Consider the following 25,344-nt stretch of genomic DNA (forward strand, 5'->3'; position numbering starts at 1 on the left):
TCTTTCCATGCATTAGGTCTTATTTTCGGAGGATGTCTTATTTTCGGGGAAACACGGTACCTACTCCAGGACTTCTGAGGATAAGATGAGATGAAGCATGGGAAAATGCTTCACAAATATTTGGTTGAACTGTAAAACGTTTGCATTTGGCTATAAAGCAAGCTGTGTTCCTGGCTGGGAAACTCCAAGGCTAGTCGCTAGGGAGAGGAAGCTAGGCTTTGCTACGCGACATAATTACAAGGCGCTCATAGCAACAGTTTCTGGGCTGGGCCATGGGCTGCATTTTCCACTATAGAGTCTTAGCAGCCATAGACTGAGATTGGTGGGGTGTCACTCCAGGGTGGTGCTGGGGCTTGTGTCCCACTTGGGGGAAGCCGAGTGTTGGTTTATCGGCACCAGGTCCGTTGTGCTGTTTATTTTTAAATGGCCAGTGCACATCATAGCTACTGATTGGACGGACACTTAGCCTTTTATATATAGATTTTACCTTAGGCAAACTTTAATCTGTCTAAACCTTTGATTCAACTGTAAGATTTTTATTTCCTGGAGCTTTAGGTTGCTGTCAAGATTCAGTTGGGGGGAAAAGCTTAGACAATGCAAAAGATTCCACCTGAGAAAATACTAAGTAACAAGTCTTCTTACCTGCATATGAGGACTATCCTTTTCTTTCGGAGAGAAAAATCGCCCACCTTCACCACGCTTCCGTGCCATGGCATGACGGTGCCGAGACTCATGCAGATATTTCTAAAACCAGAAATAAACTACTTAACTACTAGCTAGAACCAGCATAGTTACCTAATTCCATCTTGAATAGTTTAAAAAAGCAATGATCAAAGCCACCAGAGGCACTTATGACTTTGAATTATGGAGAAAGCTTTAGAGAAAACACTGGATAGCTAACCATATATAACTATCATAAGAAGTAAATGCTAAATAAATACAATAAAAAAGACTCCCCAAAGATATCCCATAGATAACTATCTCTTAATATATATATCCTCGGGGTTGGGGGGGAATGTTAAAATATGTACTCAAATAATAATTTAATAAAAAAATGTAAAAGAAAAAAAAAAAAAGAAAATCAGTAAAATAATAATACCTGAAAAAAAAATAAAAAAATAAAAAAATATCCTCTCCTTTGTTTTAATAACAGGCTAAATTTTTGTTGGGCAAATGGCTGCTTAGTAAAAACACTGCATTTCTTTGCCTTATTTGCAGGTAAATGGCCATGTAATTACATTTTGGCCAATGAGCTTGGCTGGTGTGGATCAGTGGTTGAGCATCGACTTATATGAACCAGAATGTCATGGTTTGATTCCTGGTCAGAGCACATGACCAAGTTGCGTGCTGGATCCTCAGTGTGGGGTGTGCAGGAGGCAGCTGATCAGTGATTCTCTCTCATCATTGATGTTTCTCTCTCTCCTCCTCTCTGAAATCAATAAAAATATATTAAAAAACAAAAAAGCAAACCAGCTATCTATCTTCAGTTGTTTGGAAAGTTCTCAAGGAAACAAACCATATAAAAGGTTTAACTTATTCCTAAAGTAGAACATACCCTTCTTTCCTTTGGAATTTTCCCTTCTGCCTCTAGTTTGGCTCGGGCTTGCCTCCTCTTAAGTATGCGGTGATACTGTTTGGCATTCACATAGAGAGGCTCTTCTTCGAGCATCTCTGCCCCAGGTAGAGGGATTCTTTGAATAGCAGGCACAGACCCAGCACCAGGCACCATCTGTGTTGAGAGAAAACCAGTTTATTAAATAGTGACATAAAGTATAGACATAGGAAACAGTTTCTTAAACTGTGGTAATCTATTTTACAGGGCATTCAGTTAAATGCACTTCCTGGAGAACACTTTCATTAAATGCATTTTAAACAAACATTACAAATCTATCAATTGGGGGCCTAGAAGCCACACTTAGAAATAACATAATCTGGTCCAAATTCTTGTCCATGCATGGCTCCATTCTCTAGGAATGTCTGCTGCCATCTAGTCATCCAGACAGTAATCATCTATATATATGACAGGCTAACATGCAACGGGTCCCCTTGGGAGTTGGAGTAGGAGACTGGGAGTTCTACCACTTGCTATGACGTGTGCTGACCACCAAGGGACAGTGCGAAAATGAAGGAAGGCCCCAGACAGCAGCCAGGGAAGGGAGGCTGAAAGCCAGCAGGCCCCAATCAGCCCTGACCACTGGCTAGGCCTATGGAGCCTACCTGTGCATTAATTTCGTGCACCAAGCCTATTGTGTGACAATATGGTAAAACAGTTCAATGAAAAATTGGTAAATTTACCAAGTGCTACTTAATGCCTACAGTTATACAACTAATTTAGTTAACTTACCGTATTTTCCGGCGTATAAGACGACTTTTGAAATGAAAAAAAGTCAACCGAAAATCAGGGGCAAAAGACCAAAACTGCACAAAAATTACCTGCAGATCTTGACGGCAAAGTAAGTCTTTTCTTTGAAGTGGGAGGTAGTCTTATACAGCGAATATAGGCCTAAACCTATGTTTTAACTGTAAAATTAGGGGGTCGTCTTATACGCCAGAAAATACGGTACTATATAATTTAAGACTAATTTTTCTAAATAAACAAAAATGAAACACTGTACTAAATGTATGAGACAAGTCTCCTTAGCTACACTCCCTTCCCAACGTTAACTTTGAATGTCTGTATTGTTTCTTCTGGTAGTTTCCTCCTCTCTGTGCAGGCTTCTGCTACTCAATTCTTAATTTATCCATTTTAGATACTATTTACAGATATTCTATTTAGACATAAGAGGATTTAGCTTTCACATACCACCCAACTTTCCTTCTCTATCTTCTCACTGTATTTATATCACACATTTAATCTGATTAATCACTACTATATCTCCAGCACCAAGAATAGTACCTGGCACTAATGGGTCCTCACAATGAATTATAGTTCACTGTAATCTATACTAATAAAAGAGTAATATGCTACTAAGACCAGATATCTTCTGAAAGCCATGGTGAGGGGTGGGGGGGCAGCTTGAGGCAGTGACAGTTAAGGGCGATCAGGCTGGCAGTGGAGGGCAGCTAGGTGCAATCAGGCCAGCACATGGCAGTTAGGGGGCAATCAGGCTGGTAGGCAGAGGCAATTAGGGGCAATCAGGCTGGCAGGGGAGCAGTTAGGGGGTTATCAGGCCAGCAGGCAGAGCGGTTAGGGATGAGCAGGCAGGCAGTCAGGTGACTGGTTAGGAGCCAGCAGTCCTGGATTACAAGAGGAATGTCCAATGGGATCAGGCCTAAACTGGCAGTTGGACATTCCACGAGGGATCCCAGATTGGAAAGGGTGTAGATCAGGCTGAGAGATATCCCCCCCCCCCAACCTCCTGTGCACAAATTTCATGCACCGGGCCTCTAGTGTTTATTATAAAAATAGATCTCTGCAAGTGTCTTAAGGATCAAGTTCAATGCCAAGAGGTCAACATTATTAACAAGCTTTATGAGAGACATAAAATTGCAAGTTTAAGAATTTTGCAAAGACCGATATGTAGGAAAAGAAATTACAGATGAGAACAGTGAGCTGAAGAATTAATATTCTTACCATGACCATCCCTCCTGAATTGACCACATTGCCTGCCACTGGCAGTGTCACAGTGACAGTCCCTTGTCCACTGCTGGTTGTATTGGTGTTGGCTCCTGTCTGAACAATCTGTGCTCCCGCCAAACTCGCCGCTGGGATGGTGATCATGCCTGAAACAGGGACTGTAACTTTAAGAAAATAAAACATAAAACAAAAAACAGGTACACAGAAAGAAGGGAACACAGTTAGTTCCTCTTCTATCTGGCACACACTCAATCACCTTGGAAAAACTAAACTGCATAAGGGGGGGAAAGCACTCTCCCTCTCTGCCTGGTTCACTATATAAAACCCATGTAATCACAATCTTTGAAACCCAATTAATTTTCTTGGTTCTAGCTTTGAATAAATCTATCCTTGAAATGGATACTTTCCTTGGCATTACAATAATAGTTTTCAACAGGTGGCGAGACAGTTTGGAGTCTTCCACTTCTATGGGTCAGTCTGACTATAGCTATCCCCAGTTTTTGAACATATGGATAATCTGTTTCACGATAGAAATTTTATAAGCGTATAAATTGTTCATCCTAAATTGACAAGGAATCAGCCAGTTGCAGGCCTAAAGCTTAAACCAAGCATTCCTAGTCCCCAAACTATCAACAGCAGCACCGAGGAGAATGTGTTTACCATTTTCTGAGTTCTTGCCAGGGCTCAATCCAGTTCAGGCCCTCTCCTGAGTCATAACAAAAGCACAGTTACTGCATCCACTGGATTTTACATACTGGTAAGTCTTTTTTTTTTTGTTAAAATATATTTTATTGATTTTGTACAGAGAGGAAGGGAGAGAGATAGAGAGTCATCGATCAGCTGCCTCTTGCACACCCCCTACTGGGGATATGCCCGCAACCAAGGTACATGCCCTTGACCAGAATCGAACCCGGGTCCCTTTAGTCCCCAAGCTGACGCTCTATCCATTAAGCCAAACTGGTCTCGGCACATACTGGTAAGTCTTAATCATAAGTCAAACCTTTAGTCATGGAATCAGATATTCTCTTTAGACTTATCTGACAAATGCTTCCAAAAGCTCTTCAGTTCAGTTTGAGCCATCTCCTCCTCTTTGAAATACATTCTCCTCTCAAGCCATATTTCATCCCTCCCTTCTGTGTGCATGATTTATTCCTAGAACATACCTCCATAAGGATTCTGCACTACATTTTTTTGTTCACATGTATGTCTCTCTTATTAGACTAGAGTTTCTTTGAGAAGCTCTTCTTTCTTAGCAAAGTTCTACATACATACATAATAGGCACATAATAAGTATTTTTGGAATAAATTAACAAAAAAGTGGCCCTGATAAAAATACACCTAAGCAACAACTTCTATTTCCAATCTTCTATTTAGAAAGTGTTAAGTAGAAGATTAAAGCTTATATAATCCTTATGAGCAGTCCTTTTTTTAGAAATTATTTTTCAACTACAGTTGACATACATTATTATTCAGGTGTACACCCAAGTAATTAGACATTACATAACTTACTAAGTGATCATCCCCATAAACCTCGATCCTATCTGACACCATACATAGTTATTAGGATATCACTGATTATATTGCCTATGCTGTATTTTACATCCTCATTAGGCTCAATCTTATAACCACTACTTAGGGATTCCTCCAAATGGAATGAACATTGATCATGTATTAGTGACAAGGACCTAATAACAATCAATGAAGACTTAAGAGAAAATCTTTTTTGTTCAAAAATATATCATGTAGAGATCACAAAATTCCTGAAGCATAATTTGCTCAAGAGATAAAGATGAATCCCCCAAAAGTAGACAGAAATGAATGGGCATACTTACCTTGCTGGAGAATGGTACCGTCTGCATTAACTGGCTGATAAACAATGGTCTGCCCTTCAGCAGTCTGTGCCACTTGCTGCCCCTGGACAGCAATTTGCTGCTGTGTCTATTGGAAAAATTGTAACACATTTTAAGAGACTCTAAAATATCACAAAAGGCCGTGTAGTCTTTTTCTTTTTAAAAATCCTCATCCCAGGATGTAACTTGATTGATTTAGAGAAAGGGAGAGAGAAACACTGATGCAAGAGAAACATCAATCGGTTGGTTACCTCCTGTATGCATTCTAGCTGGGATCGAACTCGAAATGCAGGCATGTGCTCTGATCAGAAATTAACCTGCAACCTTTTGGTGTACAGGACAGTGCTCCAACCAATGGAGCCACCTGGCCAGGGCTGGTCTTTTTTTTTTTTTTTTTTTAAATACATACACACACATTTTCTCTGTGTAGATTTTAGAATTTTATTCCTCCCAGTCTCTATTGCCTCAGACTACAAAGAAACAGTGATTTAAATCCTTTGCGCCCTTTTATTTTTTTAAATTTTATTATTTTTAAAAAATAAATCTTTATTGTTCAGATTATTAGTTGTTCCTTTTTCACCCCATAGCTCCACTCCACATGGTTCCCACCCAACCCCTTTCCGCCCCCACTGTCCTCATCATAGGCGTACAATTTTATCCAGTCTCTTCCCACACCCCCCCACACTGCCCCCCAAGAATTGTTGGTCCACTCCCTTTCTATGCCCAATTCTATTATATTCACCAGTTTATTCTGTTCATCAGCTTTTTATTCACTTGTTGATAGATATTTGTTGTCCATAATTTTTAACTTTACCTTTTCCTTCTTCTTCCTCTTTGTAAAGAATACCCTCAGCATTTCATATAATACTGGTTTGAAGGTAATTAACTCCTTTAGCTTGAAGCTCTTTATCTGATCTTCAATTCTGAATGATACAATAGCTTTGCTGGGTAGAGTAATCTTGGTTGTAGGTTCTTGGTATTCATCAGTTTGAGTATTTCTTGCCACTCCCTTTTAACCTGCATAGTTTCTGTTGAGAAATTGATGACAATTGTATGGGTACTCCCTTGTAGGTAACCGTTTTTCTATTGGTGCTTTTATTTTATTTATTATTTTTTTATTGCTGCTTTTAATATTCTTTGTCTTTTGTCCTAGGCATTTTAATTATGTGTCTTTGTATGGTCCTCTTTGGATTTCTTTTGTTTGAGGTTCTCTGCGCTTCCTGGACTTGAAGGTCTATTTCTTTCACTGGGTAGGGGAAGTTTTCTATTATTATTTCTTCAAATAGGTTTTTAGTATCTTTCTCTCTTCTTCTGGCAACCCTATAATTCGGATGTTGGTACACTTGAAGTTGTCCCAGAGGCTTCTTGCACTATCTTCATATTTTTAGATTCTTTTTTCATTTTCAGTTGGGTGTTTTTTTGCTTCTTCCTATTTCAAATCTTTGACTTGATTCTTGGGATCCTCTAGTCTGCTGCTGGATCTCTGAATATTCTTTTTTTTAAAAATATTTCTTATTGATTTTTTACAGAGAGGAAGGGAGAGGAATAGTTAGAAACATTGCTGAGAGAAACATCAATCAGCTGCCTCTTGCATGCCTCCTACTAGGAATGTGCCATCAACCAAGGTACATGCTCTTGACTGGAATCGAACCTGGGACCCTTCAGTCTGCAGGCTGATGCTCTACCCACTGAACAAACTGGTCAGGGCTGAATATTATTCTTTCAGTCAGTGTTTGCTTTATTTCTGATTGGTTCTTTTTGATATCCTTGAGGGTCTCACTATATTTCTTGGAGGTTTTTAGGTGATTTTAGAGTAACCTTATAACCATGGTTTTGACCAGTAGTTTGCTTTTCTCCATTTCTTTCATTTGTAACCCGTATGTCTCCACATTTTGGCTGCTTCCCTGTGTTGATAGAGTGGCTTTGTGTGCTAGGTGTCCTATAGGGCCCAGTGGCTCAGCCTCCTTAATTACTTGAGGTGGATACTCTTGGTGTACCCCTTTGTAGGCTGTGTGCAGTCATGTGGTAATTAAGCCTTGATTGCTGTTGGTATCACTGGGAGAAATTGACCTCTAGGCCAATTGGCTGTGAGGAGCATTTGTGTCTATAATGGGAGAACATCTGTGCTGGAGACACCTTTATGGAGCAGGAGTTGCTTCAGTGGGGCTTTGGTGCTCACTGAGTCTGCCCACCCTGAGTGTGTCTATTATGGATATGAAGAGATGTAATCTGTATAGTCTCACTATGACCATTGGGTACACTGGCTCTTGGATCTCCAAGGAGTAGCAAAGTCAGCCACTGCCTGAGGCCATCCAGCAAGAGCTACAGAGAGGTCTGCAGATTCCTTCTCTTCCTTTGGGGTTTGGAGGTGCCCAGATGAGGTCCAGTTGTAAAACAATGCAAGCTGTTGGGCCTTCTTTTGGAAGCTCTGGTGCTCTCTGACCCAGTGGCAGTTGGTTAGGTTTTAGATTGCAAAAGGCCAGTTCATTCATATGCAAAAGCCTCTGAAAACAGCTTGGATGGGGTTGTAAAATGGATGGGGTGGGGTCTCAGGGAATCACCAGGGTGGAGCAAACAGCAAATGGCTACCATCAGCTTTGCCCTGAAGTGCTACAAGCACCTCTGAGAGTAAGCTGCCTTCGCGTTCCGGCCCCGATGCCAGACAGTCCAGTTAGTTTCTCCCCTAATGAGTCTTGAGCCCCCAGAGTCTCATCCAGAATTGGAGGTCAGAGCAGCCAGGAGCTTGTAACTCCCTCCTGACAGAAAAAGACACAGTGCACCCAGTTGCCAGCCCCTTTCGCATGCGTCGCCGCCAGATCTCTTAATGTGCTTTTTTCTTTCCTTCTAGTTGTAGAATTTCCACTCAGCCAGCATTCCCATGGCTCTGGATGATATTCGTTTTGTCTTTTAGTTGTAGTCTTGATATGATTTGTGCGCAGCAGCAAGTTCAGGTGTTTACCTATGTAGCTATCTTAGTTCTCTTTCTATATATTTTTTTTATGGTTTTCTCCCTCATTTCTACTACATGTGAAATATATGGCTCAGCTATTTGACCCTTCTCAATCAGCTGTGCTGTGTTCAGAGCTAGTGGAATTACCTGGGTCTGGCCAGCAGTAACAGCTGTCTGGGGCTGCTGGATGATGATCTGCTGGGTTTGGCCCTGCTGGCCCTGCACTTGCACAGCCTGCCCACCCTGGATCTGGATCTGTCCAGGTGGGACCAACTGGATCTGTGGAAGACAATACAAAGAAAGGTTAGTACCCCTTTGACACTGTATCATTTGGTCCTGGAGTATTAGTTATCCACATTCCTCTACAAAGTGAAAAGTACTGTGAAAAGAAAAACAAAACAAAACAAGACCAAACTCCTGCTCTGCTTTTTTTGTTTGTTTGTTAATCCTCGTCCAAAGGCTATTTTTCCACTGACTTTTTAGAGTGGAAGGAAGGGGGAGAAACATCGATTAGTGTCCTCCCACACACGCCCCAACCAAGGCAAGGGATCAAGCCTGCAACCTAAGTACATGTCCTTGACCAAAATCAAACCCAGACCCTGTGGTCCACAGGCTGAGGCTCTATCCACTGAGCCAAACTGGCTAGGGCAGGATATGACATTTCTTAGCCCCTCCAGCAGCAGACCTTCCTTTTCCCTTCCAGGAGTGAGGTGGAAAAACCCTAGATCACCTTCTTGGATTCTTATTACTCAAGTGACCAAAAACACCGCGAGTTACATATCGGAGCTTAGCCAGTGAGCAGTCAGAAAAGGTGTTTCCTCTGTAACTCACATGCAGAGGCAGGACTGCCAGCACGCCACGGCTGACAGGCCCTCTTCCCTCCGGGCCTGCACCATCTGTGGCTTGCCTCACTGTGCATGCAGTTCCTTCTCACCCACCTGTGTGTGCAGCCTCCTCCTGAGCAGTTGTGACATTATGGCATCTTGGACATTTTGAATATTATCTCTCTCTCTCTACACACACACACACACACACACACACACACACACACACACACTGTCATACATTACATTCCCAAGACTTATTTTATAACTAGAAATTTGTACCTCTCAATCCTTCACCTTTTTCTTCCTTCTCCTGCCACGCTCACCTCTAACAATCATCTCTTATTCTCTGTATCTATGAGTCTGTTTCTGTTTGTTAGATTTCACATATAACTGAAATTATATATTTGTCCTTCTCTGTCCAACTTACTTCACTTAACATAATACCCTTTAGGTACTTCTCTATTATATATCTACTAGAGGCCCAGTGCACAAATTTGTGCATGGGTGGGGTCCCTTGGCCTGGCTGGCGATCAAGGCCTATTGGGGGGCCACCCAGCTGGTTTGATGAGTTACATGAACAGTCCTGGAAGGAGGAGAATAAAATAACCCTGCTAGAGACTCTTAAGGGCCAATATGTACATACATACATACCATAGAATTATAGAATTTAGAACTGGAATGAACCCTAAAAATCACCTGATATAAACTGCATTTTCAGATGAGAAAACTGACAAATGAAAACCTGCTTAATGGCAGACCTGGGAATGAAGTCAGATCACTACATCCCCAGCACACTGTTCCTAACACTACATCACAGGACTCCATTCGGGAGTGGAAAAGAAGGTGTGGCAAGGGGATGAAGAGAAGGCAATAGGACAGAAATTATATAGTGTGAAAGAGTTAAAGTATACATACTGGAAATATATTTAAAGCCCCATACATTTATTCATGGGGAAATGTGAAAACTATATTTAATTCTAACTGCAACTCTATTGAGGCAAAAATATGCCAATAGTTTTATTTTTAAAAAATATATTTCATTGATTTTTAGAGGGAAGGAAGAGGGAGAGGGAAACATCAGTGATGAGAGAGAACCATTGATTGGCTGCCTCCCGCATACCCACACTGGGCATCAAGCCTGTAACCCAGGCATGTGCCCTTGGCCAGAATCAAAGCCGAAATGCCTCAGACTGCAGGCTGACACTCAATCCATTGAGCCAAACCAGCTAGGGTGCCAATAACTTTAAAAATGTTCCTACTCCTTAGCCAAGCAATTTCCCCACTCCAAAGTAACTACCCTAAGAATTCAACTGAAAATAAAACTATCATGCTCAAATAAATTTATAGTAACCTTAGCTATATAAGCAAAAATAAAATAAAGTAGGCAGGGCAGAGGTTGGCCAATTGATGTCTCTCTCACATCAATGTCTGTCTGTCTGTCTCTCATATTCCCTTCTACTCTCTCTAAAAATCAATGGAAAAAATAACCTCAGGTGAAGATTTGAAAACAAAACAAAACAAAGAAATGTGGAAAAATTAGAAGTCTGAATTGTTAAGCAGTGTGATCACGGCTTTTTTCAACTTGTATTAAATTCCTCCAAAAATATTAAGACACCAATGTGATCACTTTAATTATTAAAAAAAAATCTATATAGTAAAAAATTAATAGTTCTTCCTCATTCCATTTCCATGCTAACAAACACATGTATTACATAGGGCTTTGGCTACTAATTACAAAGATAATATCACATAGTATATGTTTCCGTGCAAATTATTTTTTGCCAAAAGTACTTTAGTATTAACCACCATTCTATGTCAACAGTTTATTCTTTTTAACAACCTTCTGTTTCATATATGAATATCGTATGACTTATTCTTTTTAATAGGCATTCAAGTTACAATACAGCTTTATTTGGTAGCACAATGTTGCAATAAATGTACTTGTACATTTCTCCCTATATATCAATGCTTTTCATCCTATAGGTTTCTCAGAAGTGGGATAGGTTTATGTATTTAAGAGTAAGATGCCTTCCAAATGACATCAGAATTTGAAATTACCTACAGAATGAGTGTTTCCTTTCCTTCACACCCATTGTAGAACGGGATATAATAATTTTTTTTTAAATTTTGCCAAATTGATAGAAATCACTCTACTTTTAATATTTGCATGTAACATCTTACCTACTTCTGTTAATCTCTTCTACATGCTTTGTCTTTTTTACCTTTGTTTTCTGTTTTGGAATCAGTCTTTCCATTGGATTTATCTATTTTATTGATCTCTTTAAAGAATCAGTTTTTATTTACTGTCTACATTTTTGTTGGTTTTCTTCTTTAATAATTTTAACCTACTTTTTGCTCATTTTGTTCTTTTCCTAACTTCCTGTGATAAATATTATTAACTTATTTTCAATTATAAAAAAGGCTATTAAGTTTTGCTCCAAATATAGTGTATGGTATGCGTGATGGGTATGGGTTGAAATATCCTTTTTTCATTAGTTGCTAGATGACTTAAAGAAATGAAAAAGATAGCACTTCTGGCAAAAACAAGAATACCAAAAGCAGATTATAAATTTCCTCCCTTAATGCTCACCCAATGAATTACTTTTATAAAACTAGATTTTCATATTTTCACATTGATTCAAAAATCATGTCTAATTAGTCCTTACAGGGATGTACAATTTATGTCTAGTTCTGCTTTACCACTGGTACTACAAAGATGGACTACTGACTAAATGCAAAGAGAGGGTAGGAAGCAATTAAGTGCAACAATATCAATTATCAAACAGCTTATAATAACTATTCTTTTAAAAACCTCTGATAGTCTGCCTAAACACTTTTCCATACCACTCACCTGCTGCAAACCCTGGGATCCAGATACAGGTACTTGCATGATGGTTTGACCTTGTCCACCAGGAACAGCCTGGACCATGATGGGTTGGCCAGTTGATGTGATTAACTGGCCTCCACTGACCTGCACCATTAATGGCTGCCCCTGGACCTAGAATGAAATAAAATGAGTACAATGAAATAACACAAGACACAAAATGGTTTTTACTAAACGACAATTACTGGAACTATTTTGCTGCCTTGCTAGAGGGGGGAAAGGCAGGAGAGCCTCCTCCTACCCCACCCCCAATAGTAAGTCTAAAGTCCTATCTTCTTCAAGCATCTATGGTATTTTTAACCAGAGGCCAAGTGGAATACTTTAAAGTCAGACATAATGAAGTATATCCAGTCTTTGGGAAGTCTCAATAGATATAAGGCATTTGTCACCAAATATAGGCTTACTCCATAAGAACTGTTTAAACAAATGTCAAGACTATTTGCCTTTTTAGACTAATATCCAGGAATGAACTCTAGTGAGGGCTGAAGAGGAGGCAATGAGAAGGGTAGCTAGTGGTGGTGATGATGGTTAAATATAAGTTCTAATCAACCTAAGGGAGTAAATCAAACTATACAATGCAGGAGACTGGGTAGCAAGCCACTCTAGAATCTTATGCAGAACACCCTTCCTCAAGCATATATGAAATGTACATATTTTACTCTCTTCACCTTATATTCTGGTTGTTGTTGAAAAGAGCCTACTAGTAAAAACTGCCTAGAAATATTTTCTGATCAGTTAGTAGTATCTGCGATGGAATTCCTTGCACTGGGTCCTGCAGCACCTCCAGTTATTTTAATTTTAACAGAAGCAATGACAAATATGGAAATTATACAAAGCACTCAAGCATATAAAAAAATTTCCAACTTTGAAGCTCCCATGAAAACTCTAAAAGCCAGGCCATTGTAAATGCTCTGTTGTAACATTTTGAGTCCCAATAAAAAATACCTAGATAATAGAATGCTTTCTAGAGCCAAAATATAAGCCATTTAAAAAGTGAAATGGAGTGAATGTTCAACAGAATAGCTAAAAATCAAAAACTCATTTTCTGATTCTATCTTTGAGAAATTACTTATAATATTACAAAAAAATTTGCATGACTAAAACAGTCATTCTTAATGCCAGTGGAAAAAAAATGTTCCAATAAAATTATCAATCAGACCTATAGGAGTAAATTAGATATTAAGCACCCCCTCACAAGTGTTCCAGAACCTTTAGAAATATTCGAAATCCTAGCTTTTGTGAAACTGCTCATTTAGAAATTCGTTTAAAATTAAGAACTTTACAATTTGATTCCACTGCTTCTTCCTTCCCTTTCTCCCCCCCCCCCCCCCAAATCAAATCCCTCGTCACTCCAATGTCTGCGTATGTTTCAGCAGGATAGATTTTTTTCAGAACATTTATTGCATGAATAATTAAAAGAACTACGTATTTAAAGTTTTCCTAAGTAATGAAACCTTTAAGGCACATGTGTCAAACACAAGGCCCGCGGGCCAAATCCGTCCCGCCAGGCCTTGCAATGTGGCCCACACCGCGCTGTCATCACTGCACTCCACTGCGTTTCCATCACAATGACAGTTTATGACTGTTCAGTAAACCATTTGGCCCACGATTAAGGCTGGATTTTAGATTTTGGCCCCTTCTCTGATTGAGTTCGACACCCCTACTTTAAGGAATAGTTTCTATTATTTCCATAAATTGTCTCCACTTCTTTTAAATAAAATCTACATATGTAAGAATACAAGTTTTAAGGCATAACTATAATAATTTTTTAGCTCTCTGTCATCTTAACTTTTCCCCTTGTTGACATGCTGTGAGCACACATAATAAACCATTTGAGACTCCAAGAAGCCCACTTGTATTTACAACATATGAATGATTGCAAGGATACATGCATCAGACAAAAAGCCATACAGTTAAGAGCATGTTACATTCCCATTCCAAAGTGGTTAATGACAGTATTATTTTACACATCAGTAAGATGAAGCAAGCATGAAAACATAAATTACAAGCTGCTGAACTCTGAGATTTATAGTTTGGAAGAACCTACAAGATTAGGTTCTTTCAGGCTAATTGTTGTTCAGAATTGGCATCATCAAACACTGTGAGTGGCAGGTGTGGGAGTGGGGCTGAAACCGTAAAGTAAAATGATTACAATAATGGGTAATTAACTGCAGGATGTTTAGTGGTTCTACATTCTAGGTCCTACATTGAACTACTTCTATTTTAGTGGATGAAAAAGATAGGGCACCGAAGTCTTACCAGCTTCTAAAAAATACAGTTATTTTAGTCAAAGTAACCTACAGACACAGAAAAGACTAATGCTCCTGCTCCTGATTTTATACTGAAATTGGCCAAAATATCATGCCAAATTTGAATATTTAACTTAGCCAACATGTTAGGGAACTGAATTGTTATAGCCACAATAAGTAAGAATTCTTACAGTGGCTATACCACCTAAGACCTATAGAAAGCATATCTATCCCACTTATATCCAATCTAGAGGTATGGGATGATCTTTGCAGATCTGATTAAAAAAAAAAAAAAAAAAAAAAAAGATGACTATTTTCCTAGAAAATAGTAAAGAGATTAACAAGAGATTTAGTGATTAGATAAAACTTTCCAAGTACAATGATTATTTTGTACCTGATTTACCCTTTTAATAAAAACAATCTAGCCTAGCTAATGCACATGATTTTCTCCTTACTATTATAGTAAAATTCATGAAATTTTATCTTGCAATCTGACACAGAACTTGAACTCTAAATAGGTTTTGATGTCACTGTAAGAATTTTTTCCTATCCTTTATGACAATTCTTTCCAAGGCATTCCCAAAAAAAAAGTACTAGCCAAATGCTGTTTTCAGAAAATTCACAATGGAGTCACATGACTTGGCATGAAACATTAGGGAACTGGCATGGTGTAAGTCTCAGACAAGTTAGCATCAAAAACATGCAACTGACTTTGCCATTCCTCTTTGAGATCCTACCACAAATGGCACCAGACATGAGGAAAAGAGAAGTTCATGCAGTGCTTACAGAGAATCAGAGAGGGCACCACTACCTGGAGGGTCTGGACTTGCTGGCCTGAGGCGGATGCCACCTGGGCCTCAGTCTGCAACTGGACAGCAGTGACACCACCCTGCTGCTGAGAACAGGAACAGGAAGAGCTTGAAATGTGTCAGGAAGAAAATGTATGGTTCAAGGCATGAGATCACCTTACCTCTTATAGGGGTGTGAGAGAGTCTTAACAACCCCACCTTACACAGGACTTTCAAACTGTACAGACTCCCTAGCCTGAACCTGTTTGGTTGAAGGTAACAGGACTGAAGACATTAGCCCTTTGTCCCCAGAGTGAAACTCAAAACATACTTCCATGTCTCAAAAATGTCAAAACAGTTATCATTAAAACAAAAATTGTTGCCAAAACCGGTTTGGCTCAGTGGATAGAGCATCAGCCTGTGGACTGAAAGTTCGGGGGTTCAATTCCGGTCAAGGGCATGTACCTTGGTTGCGGGCACATCCCCATTGCAGAATGTGCAAGAGGCAGCTGATCGATGATTCTCTCTCATCGATGTTTCTAAATCTCTATCCCTCTCTCTTCCTCTCTGTAAAAAATCAATAAAATATATATATATATATATAAATTGTTAACGCAATCCTTCCCTCCAGAAATAGGTATTGATCCTTTTGCCTACAATGTTATTTTAATGCCTGTTTTATTGTTGTTTGTTTATCTCCTCAAACCAATTCACAAGAACAAAGATTTTAATAACCTTGAAGCTACAATGAAAAATTTCTGGGGCTTAAATGCAATCATCAGAAAGGAAATCACTGTGAACCAAAATAATTTTCATGAGGTTACTGTTCCCATGTCCTCACACTAGAATTACTTCTACTCAATTAGATAGACTACCTTAGAAAATGTCAACCCAATTTTTATGTTCTGTAATGACAAGTTCTGACCAAATGAAAATTCACCCATCGAGGGCCCTCTGTGGAATCCCTTTCACAAAGAAACAGAAGAAGCTGCCAGAGCCACAGCAGCTACATGGCAGGAAAGACGAGTAAAGAGGTTTAAATAACTATTCTGTTAAACAACTACTCTGGTAATGAAGAGTGCTTTTCCTTTGGTCATTAGATAGAACTCACCATCAAACTTTCCTTTGCCCTCCCTACAAACTACTTTTCTATATTATCTAAGATGCATTTTAGAAACAAAATATTCCTAATCTTGTCCTAAAGTTAAATTGATACATGACAATTTCTCCTATGTAGAGAAACAAGAGAAGTTTCACTAAAATAAAGCCACATATAAAGCATCAGAAAATGTAAGCTGTGTGTAAATTCAAGAAAGTAACCCAATTAAGTAGGGAATTGCTTATCCATTAGAATGGCTGTTTATCCATTAGAATGGCTGTCTATTAGCCTCATGGTAAACTAGAACTTTTCACAGTAAGCACTTTAGTGGATTCAGTCAAAGAACAGTAAACTTCTTAGACACTGACTATCTTGGTTTGTGTATTGTGGCCAATACCTTAGTAGATTACACACTAGCTTAATCAAGTAGAAAAACAACAAATTGAATCCTGAGAAAATAAAAACTCCAAATTTCCGCCGAAACCGGTTTGGCTCAATGGATAGAGCGTTGGCTTGGGGACTGAAGGGACCGGGGTTCGATTCCGGTCAAGGGCATGTGCCTTGGTTGCGGGCATATCCCCAGTAGGGGGTGTGCAGGAGGCAGCTGATCGATGACTCTCTCTCATCGATGTTTCTAACTCTCTATCTCTCTCCCTTCCTCTCTGTATAAAATCAATAAAATATATTAAAAAAAAATAAAATAAAAAAGAACTCCAAATTTCCATCTGAAAACAGATGATGTGTTTTGACTTTTAATAAAATAAAAAGTGTGACTCAGTGTTTGAGCTTCAACCCATGAACCAGGAAGTAACCAGTTTGATTCCTAGGTGGTGGGGGTCCTGTTGGAGGCAACAAATCAATGTCTCTATCTCTCTAACCCTCTCCATTCTTCACTCTAAAATAAAAACATTAAACCAGGCTCCCAGGAAGAGCAAATTCTCAGTAGTCACGGCCTGGATATAGGTTCTGAACACAGAAAACAGCAGAGAAATCACAAGTTTAATCTTCAAAAAGCACTTCATTGTTAGCACAAGCCATTACACCCATTCTTTATAAGATCTGGTATCTCTGAAATAATTCCCCAATTGAGTAGTGCTGTTATCAATCTACTGCTGTGACATTTAAAGCAGTTTTACTTCCATACCTGCTGCTGAATCGGACCAGCCTGCACAACAATCTGCTCTGTTGAACTATTGCTGTTCGCTGTATACTGCTCCATGGTCCCTCCAAGTTAGAATCCTGAACACAGGGAATTTCCCTCCGGAGATTATAGAAGACTGTGAGATGCACTCCTATTAGAAATGTTGGGGGGAAAAACAAGAGTAGAGATTGTCAATAAGGCTATGCCAGATGATTAACTTTGAGACTTATCACTGTTATTTTATTTGTAAGAAATCAGCCTAAAAAAGTAGAAAATGCTTATACAGTGTCATTTTAACTAGGATTACATGGTACAATCATGACAACAATATCAACTCTATTTCATGTTTTAAAAATGCTTTTAGTCATTTCACTGGCAAGCTTACCTTTCAATAATAAAAAAGCAATACCTGTATCTTAGAAATACTCATGAATTATAATATCACTTTGTTACAGGCTTATTTAACACTGATTTTGAAGTCTGCATATGTACTTTAGAGAAGAAACAGTTTCTTTAATTTATAACAGGTGTTGCAAGCCAAACATGTAACTCTAGTTCCCTACATATTTAGAACTTCAGGGTTTATTATTTAGTTAAGTAAATTATCCAGACCCGAAGTCAAACATTTATTTTGCTTATCAAAATCTCCACTAAGTGGCACCAAGTAAGAAAGCCATAGCAAAGATTTAGGAGTTTGCATTTTAATCCAGAGCAAGAAATAAAAAGTAATTATACTAATGGCAAAAATAATTCTTTACAGATTAAATATAAGGAAAAATTTTAAATGGCTATGATTTTCTCTAAAAAGACCTTAAAATTTTTCTAGTCTTGAATTTGAATGCCTAATAACATGCTATCCTTTATCGTATCATTTTAACTTATTATGGCAATTTTCAAATATACACAAAAATAGTGAGAACATCATAATGAACCCCCATTGCCATAATCTAACTTCAACAATTCTCAACTCATAGTCAATCTTGTTTCACATATATCTCAATCACTTTGCACCGTCCCCTGGATTATTTTGAAGCAAATCCCAGACACCATATTATTCCACAAATTCATTAATACTTTAGCATCTATCTCTAAAGAGAAGACTCTTTTCTGTTTATCAATTTATAACAATGATATTGTCTCTACTATATTATTCAAATATTAAAAAATAAATAAGTCTGTAATATCATCAAATAGCTAGTCCATGTCCAAATTTACCATTCTCATACACTTTAACAGTTGAAATAAGGATACAATTAGGTAAATTGAAGTGATATTTGAGAACCGTGAATAAAGACTTGATTCAAAAATTTAAGGGTTATTCTCCTTGGAAATACGAGGGAGGCACAGGTATATAAACAAAATGCAGATAATTATTTTTCCTCAATTTTTCTCTAGGCCTTCATAAATCCTAAAAGTGAGTAAGATTATGTGAGAGAACTAAACTGCACATTATAGCAGCAAAGCAAGGCACCAATCTCTATTAATTCTCACATAATGGATGAGATTAGTCACTTGCAACGTGTCTCAATATTGTGTGAAAGAAATAAAAATATACTCAAGTGCATATCTAAATATTTAGGAAAAAGTGTACCGATGGAAAAAATTTACTTTGAAATGCATTAAAAAGTAAGACTGATGGATGAATGGGTGTAAAGATATCTAATAAGACAAGTACGGTAAAATGTTAATGGTAGATTCTAGGTGATGGGTACATAGGTTTTTACTGTAAAGTTCTTTTAACTTTACTGTGAGTTTGAACATTTTTATACAGAACTGTTGAAAGAAAAAAGCCTAACAAAAATTAATTAAGCTTATCACTCATAACCAAAATGGTGTGTAGTATATAAGAGTCATAAATGACAGGATGACTGTGTCATCACAGTATCATGCACCAGGTCATACAGTTCTCCAACTCACTACCATTGGTCTAATGAAATACTCACCAAGCAAATATGCAGTTTTAATTTGGATTTAGGTATATATAGATTAGCCAATAAGGGATATATATAATTAACAACACAAATAAACTTGATAGCTATTTTCTCAATACCCACTGACAAAATGGCACTCTGATCTTTCTTTACATCTGTCTCTTCTGAATTGGCTGACTGAGTCAGGTCCAAAGGACACTGGAACAGTATAGAAAAATCAGGTTTTCAACCAGGCTAAATGGCTCTGCCAGGGAAGTAAACAATCTCCTTAAACGCTATCTTGTTTCTAACTGCAGTGCACACAATGGGACTAAAGAATTGAGTCATCATACAAAAGCATACATGTGATTTCAGTTAAAACCGTGAAAGGACAATAGTAATCTAGAGACAGAAAGTAGATCAGTGGTTCCCTGGGACTGGAGGAGATGATGAAAGTAGGGGAGAGGAAGGGGAAAGTGGGAGATTGAATGGGATAGAGCACCTGGACCTTCCTGGAGTGATGAAAGTGTTTTTGGTTGTTGTCAAACCTCACTCGAGGATATTTTTTTTCCATTGATTTTTAGAGAGAACGCAAGGGAGGGAGATGTAAGAGACACACCAATTGGTTACCTGCTGCATGCACCATGACCAGAGGCTAGGGATCGAACCTGCAATTCAGATATGTGCCCATGATCAGGAACTGAATCCATGACCCTTTGGTCCAAGGCTGACATTCTAACCTAGGGGTGTCGAACTCAGAGAAGGGGCCAAAATCTAAAATCCAGCCTTAATCGCGGGCCAAATGGTTTACTGAACAGTCATAAACTGTCATTGTGATGGAAACGCAGCGGAGTGCAGTGATGACAGCGCGGTGTGGGCCACATTGCAAGGCCTGGCGGGACAGATTTGGCCCTCGGGCCTTGTGTTTGACACATGTGTTCTAACCACTGAGCTTATAATCCAGGGTATGATAAAAATGTTTTATATCCTCACTGTGGTGGTGGTTACATAGGTGTATAAATTTGTCAAAATTCATCCAAACATAAATTTAAAATAATTACCCTTTGTATCTAAACTGTTTATCTCAAACTTAATAAAGTTGATTTAATGTCAGAAGCACTTAAAGCTGTGAAGATTATTTTTGAGTTTATTTAAGCCCAAACTGTCAACAACTGCAGGGAAGCAGAATCTCAAGGGACTGAGAGAATGCTCCAGGGAATGGCAGCTTTGCACCTTGTTTTATACACCACAATCAAAAGAGGAGACTTATGTGGGTTACATGAAATCCACTGATGATAGGTTAGGGAGGCGGGAGAAAGCAGAGCGGGGAAACCTCTGGGGCAGGGATAGAGGAAAACCATAGACACACACTTCTTTTACATCGGTGGGTGCGGGATAGTTAACAGTCAGCAGTTAACTCAGTGACACTGAGGGGACGTGTGGTCTCTGCAGAGCGGTGCCTGTGCTGAGGGGTCCGGAAAAGGGAAAATTGCTTTAACATTCAAAGATATGTTATCCTAGATGCCAAAAACCAATAATATTAAGGTAAAGATTGACCTTTTTCAGGGAAGATACTGGCCTAGGACATGACTACCCACCATAAACTGCTATTAGTTAAAAAAAGTTTTAATCTCAGGCCATCCTTTGTGGTTACTTTATTTCTCTGGGTTTGCAAGGCTTTCACTGAGCTGGTCAGGATAGCATGTGACTCCTTTTCGTCCACAGTATAATGAAGAAATGTTCTCTATATTTCCACACTTCCCCTACCCCACAATCTCCTTATTGTATGAGATTCTTTTCTTGACCACTAATTTCCAGAAATTTGCATCTTATATAGCTTATGAGTAACTAATAAACAGGTCATGCAGATTTTCTTAACTAATTTATCCCATAACACAATTGCTCCAAATTAAAAACATTTAAATCCATTCTACTCTGAAGGGTAAAAAAAGAGAGCAGTTTCAAATCTAATAGCAATCCTCTCATATTAATGTGAAAGTGATTCAGTCTGGAACATGGTATTGAGATTGCTAATAGTGAATTCAATAACACAACTAGCTTCGGTGAAACCATATGGTCTACTGCTGGGAGCTTCAGTTAGCAGAACTGATCCAGGCAGTTAGACAGACATGCGTAGAGCAAGAACAATGGGCCAGTACAGAAACTCCAGAGGGCAGAAAGCCCTGGATGCCTAGCAAGGGGCAAAACTAGGAAAACAAAGAATCTCACCCCCAGGGTAACCTTTCCTTCCCTGACTTTTCATACTTCTAGTCATGTGGTTTAGACTCCTGGCCTTTTCCTCCCTAAAGATAGCATCTAGGCCTCTGTTGTATGTGTTTCAGCTCCAGGCCAAGAAAAGCCGCAAAACCAGACAAGCATGCCATGGCAGCCTCAGGACCAGCTGCACTGACTAATGATCTCCTGCCTTGGTGCTGTCAATCAGTGGAGATCAGGACCATGAAAGAGCACAAGTGGAAAACAGATGAGTATTCTGTTGAGACCCTCCCTTGAAATTCCCACCTGCAAGAGATAAATACCCTCAACGCAAGGATCCAGTGCCTGCTTGCCTTGGGGCAGCACATCCCAGTCATTGCCATTCCCTTCCCCTCTTCTTCCTTGTAAGGGACCCAGTGAGACATGCAATGAGCAGCAGCAGCTTGTCCCAGACTAAGCCCCCAAACCTGTCTCTAGGGCCTCCTTTTCTCCGACTTCTCAGTGAGCCAAAGCAGTGCAGCCTAGACTCTTGTTACTTCTATGCCCTTCCTTGATTCACTGTCCTAAGTGTGTTTTTGCTTGCTTTGTTGCACTTTGTCTCTTGATGGAAATGTTTCCTTCAAGAAGACAAGAACTAAGATCTAGTCCTCTCGCCAAAACAGAACTGTAATAAAACCTGACATTGTCTTTCCTCAAATGCTACTCTGCCCAAGATTCTGACAAAATTAAGTCAGCCAGATTTAGTCTTCTAGTTCTTGTTTCTAACTCAAAGTTTCAAATGATTGTTATATAAAATCCATTGGTGATAGATCAGGCAGGCAAGAGAAAGCAAAGGATTTCACCAATAGATTTCTCTTTTTTTCTTCAAAGAGAGTATGTGTTTATTCTGGCTAGCATGAAAATTCTTCTTTCCACTTCAAGGCACAGAACCTGAAATGTTTTTAATATTTTATTGATTTTTTTACAGAGAGGAAGGGAGAGAAATATTGAGTTAGAAACATTGATCAGCTGCCTCCTGCATAGCTCCTACTGGGGATGTGCCCGCAACCAAAGTGCATGCCCTTGACTGGAAATGAACCTGGGATCTTTCAGTCTGCAGGCTGATGCTCTATCCACTGAGCCAAACTGGTTAGGGGCACACATATTTTTTAAAGCTTCAACTTCCAGAGAGTCAACTATAAGCATGTAAAAGCTCTCAAAATTACCATATTTGACAATCACTACCAGGTAAAGTCTAAAATAGAAGCTTTCAAACTTCTCTGACCACAATTCACAGTAAGAAAGACCATTTCCTATCAAACATTAAAAAAGTAACTGAAATAAAAGTTTCATGAATACTTATCATACATATATATGTGTATACGTATGTATGTGTGTATATATGTGTGTGTGTGTGTGTGTGTGTGTGTGTGTGTGTGTGTATAGTTGAGGCCGGTTGTACAAAGATTCATGCAATAGGACTTCCTTCCCCTGGCTGCTGGCACAGGTTTCCCTTTGGGACCCAGGCCACAGCAGAGCCAAGCCTTCAGCCTTGGCTCCATATCTGCATATGCAAATTAACCCACCAGCTTTGTTGTATTAATCTGCATACGCACTCCTGATTGGCTGGTGGGTGTTGCTGAGGTATGGTCATATTTATATTTTATTAGTATATATATATACATCCCCCTTCCCAGAGAGGAAGTGAGAGGGAGAGATAGAAACATCAATGATGAGAAAGAATCAATGATTGGCTGCCTCCTGCATGCCCACTGGGAACCTGAGCAATCCAGGCATGTGCCCTGACCAGGAATTGAATTGTGACCTCCTGATTCATAGGTCAAAGATGCTCAGTCACTAAGCCATGCTGGTCAGGTGATGAATCCTTACCTTTTATCACATAAAATATACACTTTGTTTTTTTCTATTTTATTATAAAAATTACCAGCATTAGCCCACTAAATTGATTTTATAACTCAACAATTGGGTCCTGGTTCTTTGATAAAAGACTAGAACTAAGAGCTGTCCAGCTTCCTTACTTCATGGTTTCTGGATTAGAATTTCCAATTGTTCCTTTTCTCCACTAATGATGTATCATGCCCCAGACAATGTCCTATAGGTTTTTGAAAAAAGAAGCTCTGACAAAGATTCTAACTTCAAAGATTCTTTAAATTTAGTAAAGGAGTAAAAATCTGTACTAGAATCTAAAGACGCAAAGTAATAAGGCAATCTGGAGATTTCTTCTACTGGGGATAGACAAATCAAGGAAGACTTTAAGAAAACGTGGCATATGACCTGGTGTTAAATTCAAGAAAGACTTATTTATATGTGATGATGTGAGAAGGGGTGGAGTACTCCAAAGAACCAACATAGTAACAAGGACACAGAAATTTCCGCATACGAACAGCGGACTAAAAGGCCCCATACCTCACGTGAAAGATAGAGGCCAGACTACTGTCTCTCAAAATTCCAAGTTCTTCTGTAGACAGGTGGGAGTTCCAAGTGTCTAACAAAAGAATAACCTGACAATAACTGTCTTTTAGAACAGCGGGTGGTCCAAGAGGTCTGAAAGGTTGACAACCGCTGTTTTAGAAAGTCTAGCAAGTGTTTGGTGGTTTTAAAGTGACCAGATAAGCCAGCTGATGAGGGCATAAGCCTGGGTTTTGGGCTCCATCCCCAGAAGGGGGTGTGCAGGAGGCAGCCAATGGATGATTCTCATCACTGATATTTCTCTCTTTCTCCTCCTTCCTCTCTCTGAAGTTAATAAAAACATATTTTTAAAAAGTGATGTTTTAAAAAAACATCTAAGATATACTGCACATCCATTAATGTGGATAAGAATTAAAGAACAGTGGATTAGTTGTTTTCTGGAACCTATCTGTTGTATGACTTTAGTACACGTGATTAGAAAAACAGGCATCATATGAAGGCCTACTCTGCATGATAAGGACTGCACTAGGTGCTTCACATAAGTCAAAAGTTTTCTTAAAGTCCTAGGGAAATCTCCCTTTCTTCCCCCAAAGAAGTCACTGTTATGGGCCAGAACCCCACAAGTCAGAAACTTGTTTTCCCAATCTTAAATTCTCACCACTACTGCCTACTGTCCTATTCTGTCTCCTCACCCCTTTCAGACAGCACAATTTGGTGTCTCTGCCCATGCTCTTCTATCTTGTCAGAAGAAATCCGATCATCCTCCAGGCCAAGCAAAAGGGTGGCTATATTAAGCTTTCCAGAAGGCTGTTGGTAGCTCACACATTAGTACTGTACTTCACAAAAAGACACTTGGCCCTGTTACATCACTAACCATTATGTACTAATTAGTTGTTCACCTGTCAATCTCCACTAGGCAGGGAAGATTCTTATTTACATCTACCCTCTCCTTCCCCATCAAATATACTGATGCCTGGCACATACTATTGTTTCATACTTGGTTAGTCAACAGAGATTTTTTCTTACCCTAAAACCCAACAATATGTTGGAAAAAAACACATGGAATTGGAAAGCATATTAGAAAAAAATAAACCAAGAGTAGCTGTGGGTTGGAGCTAAGGAGCCAAGCCTGACAAGTTCAAAGTGACACAGAAAGCTGAAAGAAAAAGCGAATGTAACATTGTCAAAGGAGGAAGAGTTCTCCAGGTAGGACTAACAGTAGGAAAAGCAAGTTGTGCAGCTTCCGGAGGAAAAAAAAATGCGAAGGGCTAGCAATCTTCGTAGAGTGGGATTCCAGGCACCAAGTGGGCTGGCCTTAGCGCACGGGCAAGAAAGGGGAGCCCGCTTGGTCGGGCTCCAAGACTGAGGTGTGCGGTGCTGCCCCGGCGAGCGCGGCGGGGAGAGGAAATGACGAGCCAAAAGGGGGTGGTAACGGCGCCAGCCCGG

At 39.3% G+C, this 25,344-nt stretch overlaps 1 protein-coding gene across 13 annotated transcripts in view; it reads right to left on the reverse strand.

The window, feature by feature from the left end:
* Positions 1-25,344, reverse strand: part of NFYA (nuclear transcription factor Y subunit alpha) — a 30,915-nt gene that overhangs the window by 4,722 nt on the left and 849 nt on the right. For 2 of the 13 annotated variants that reach the window (XM_036413759.2, XM_036413760.2), the window contains exons 2-9: positions 17,369-17,516; positions 15,146-15,232; positions 12,056-12,202; positions 8,525-8,656; positions 5,410-5,515; positions 3,575-3,741; positions 1,556-1,729; positions 643-744 (exon numbers count right to left, since the gene is read on the reverse strand). In XM_036413759.2, coding sequence (XP_036269652.1) covers positions 643-744; positions 1,556-1,729; positions 3,575-3,741; positions 5,410-5,515; positions 8,525-8,656; positions 12,056-12,202; positions 15,146-15,232; positions 17,369-17,443 — 990 coding nt within the window. In that variant the 5' untranslated portion in view covers positions 17,444-17,516. Of the gene's footprint in view, positions 1-642; positions 745-1,555; positions 1,730-3,574; positions 3,742-5,409; positions 5,516-8,524; positions 8,657-12,055; positions 12,203-15,145; positions 15,255-17,368; positions 17,517-21,540; positions 21,566-23,895; positions 24,008-25,344 lie in introns of those variants that run through there. The other 11 variants (XM_045573260.1, XM_045573259.1, XM_036413763.2 and 8 more) reach the window with 11 other exon arrangements.

This window comes from Pipistrellus kuhlii, unplaced genomic scaffold (genome assembly GCF_014108245.1).
Source record: "Pipistrellus kuhlii isolate mPipKuh1 unplaced genomic scaffold, mPipKuh1.p scaffold_m20_p_5, whole genome shotgun sequence".
Taxonomy (NCBI): domain Eukaryota; kingdom Metazoa; phylum Chordata; class Mammalia; order Chiroptera; family Vespertilionidae; genus Pipistrellus; species Pipistrellus kuhlii.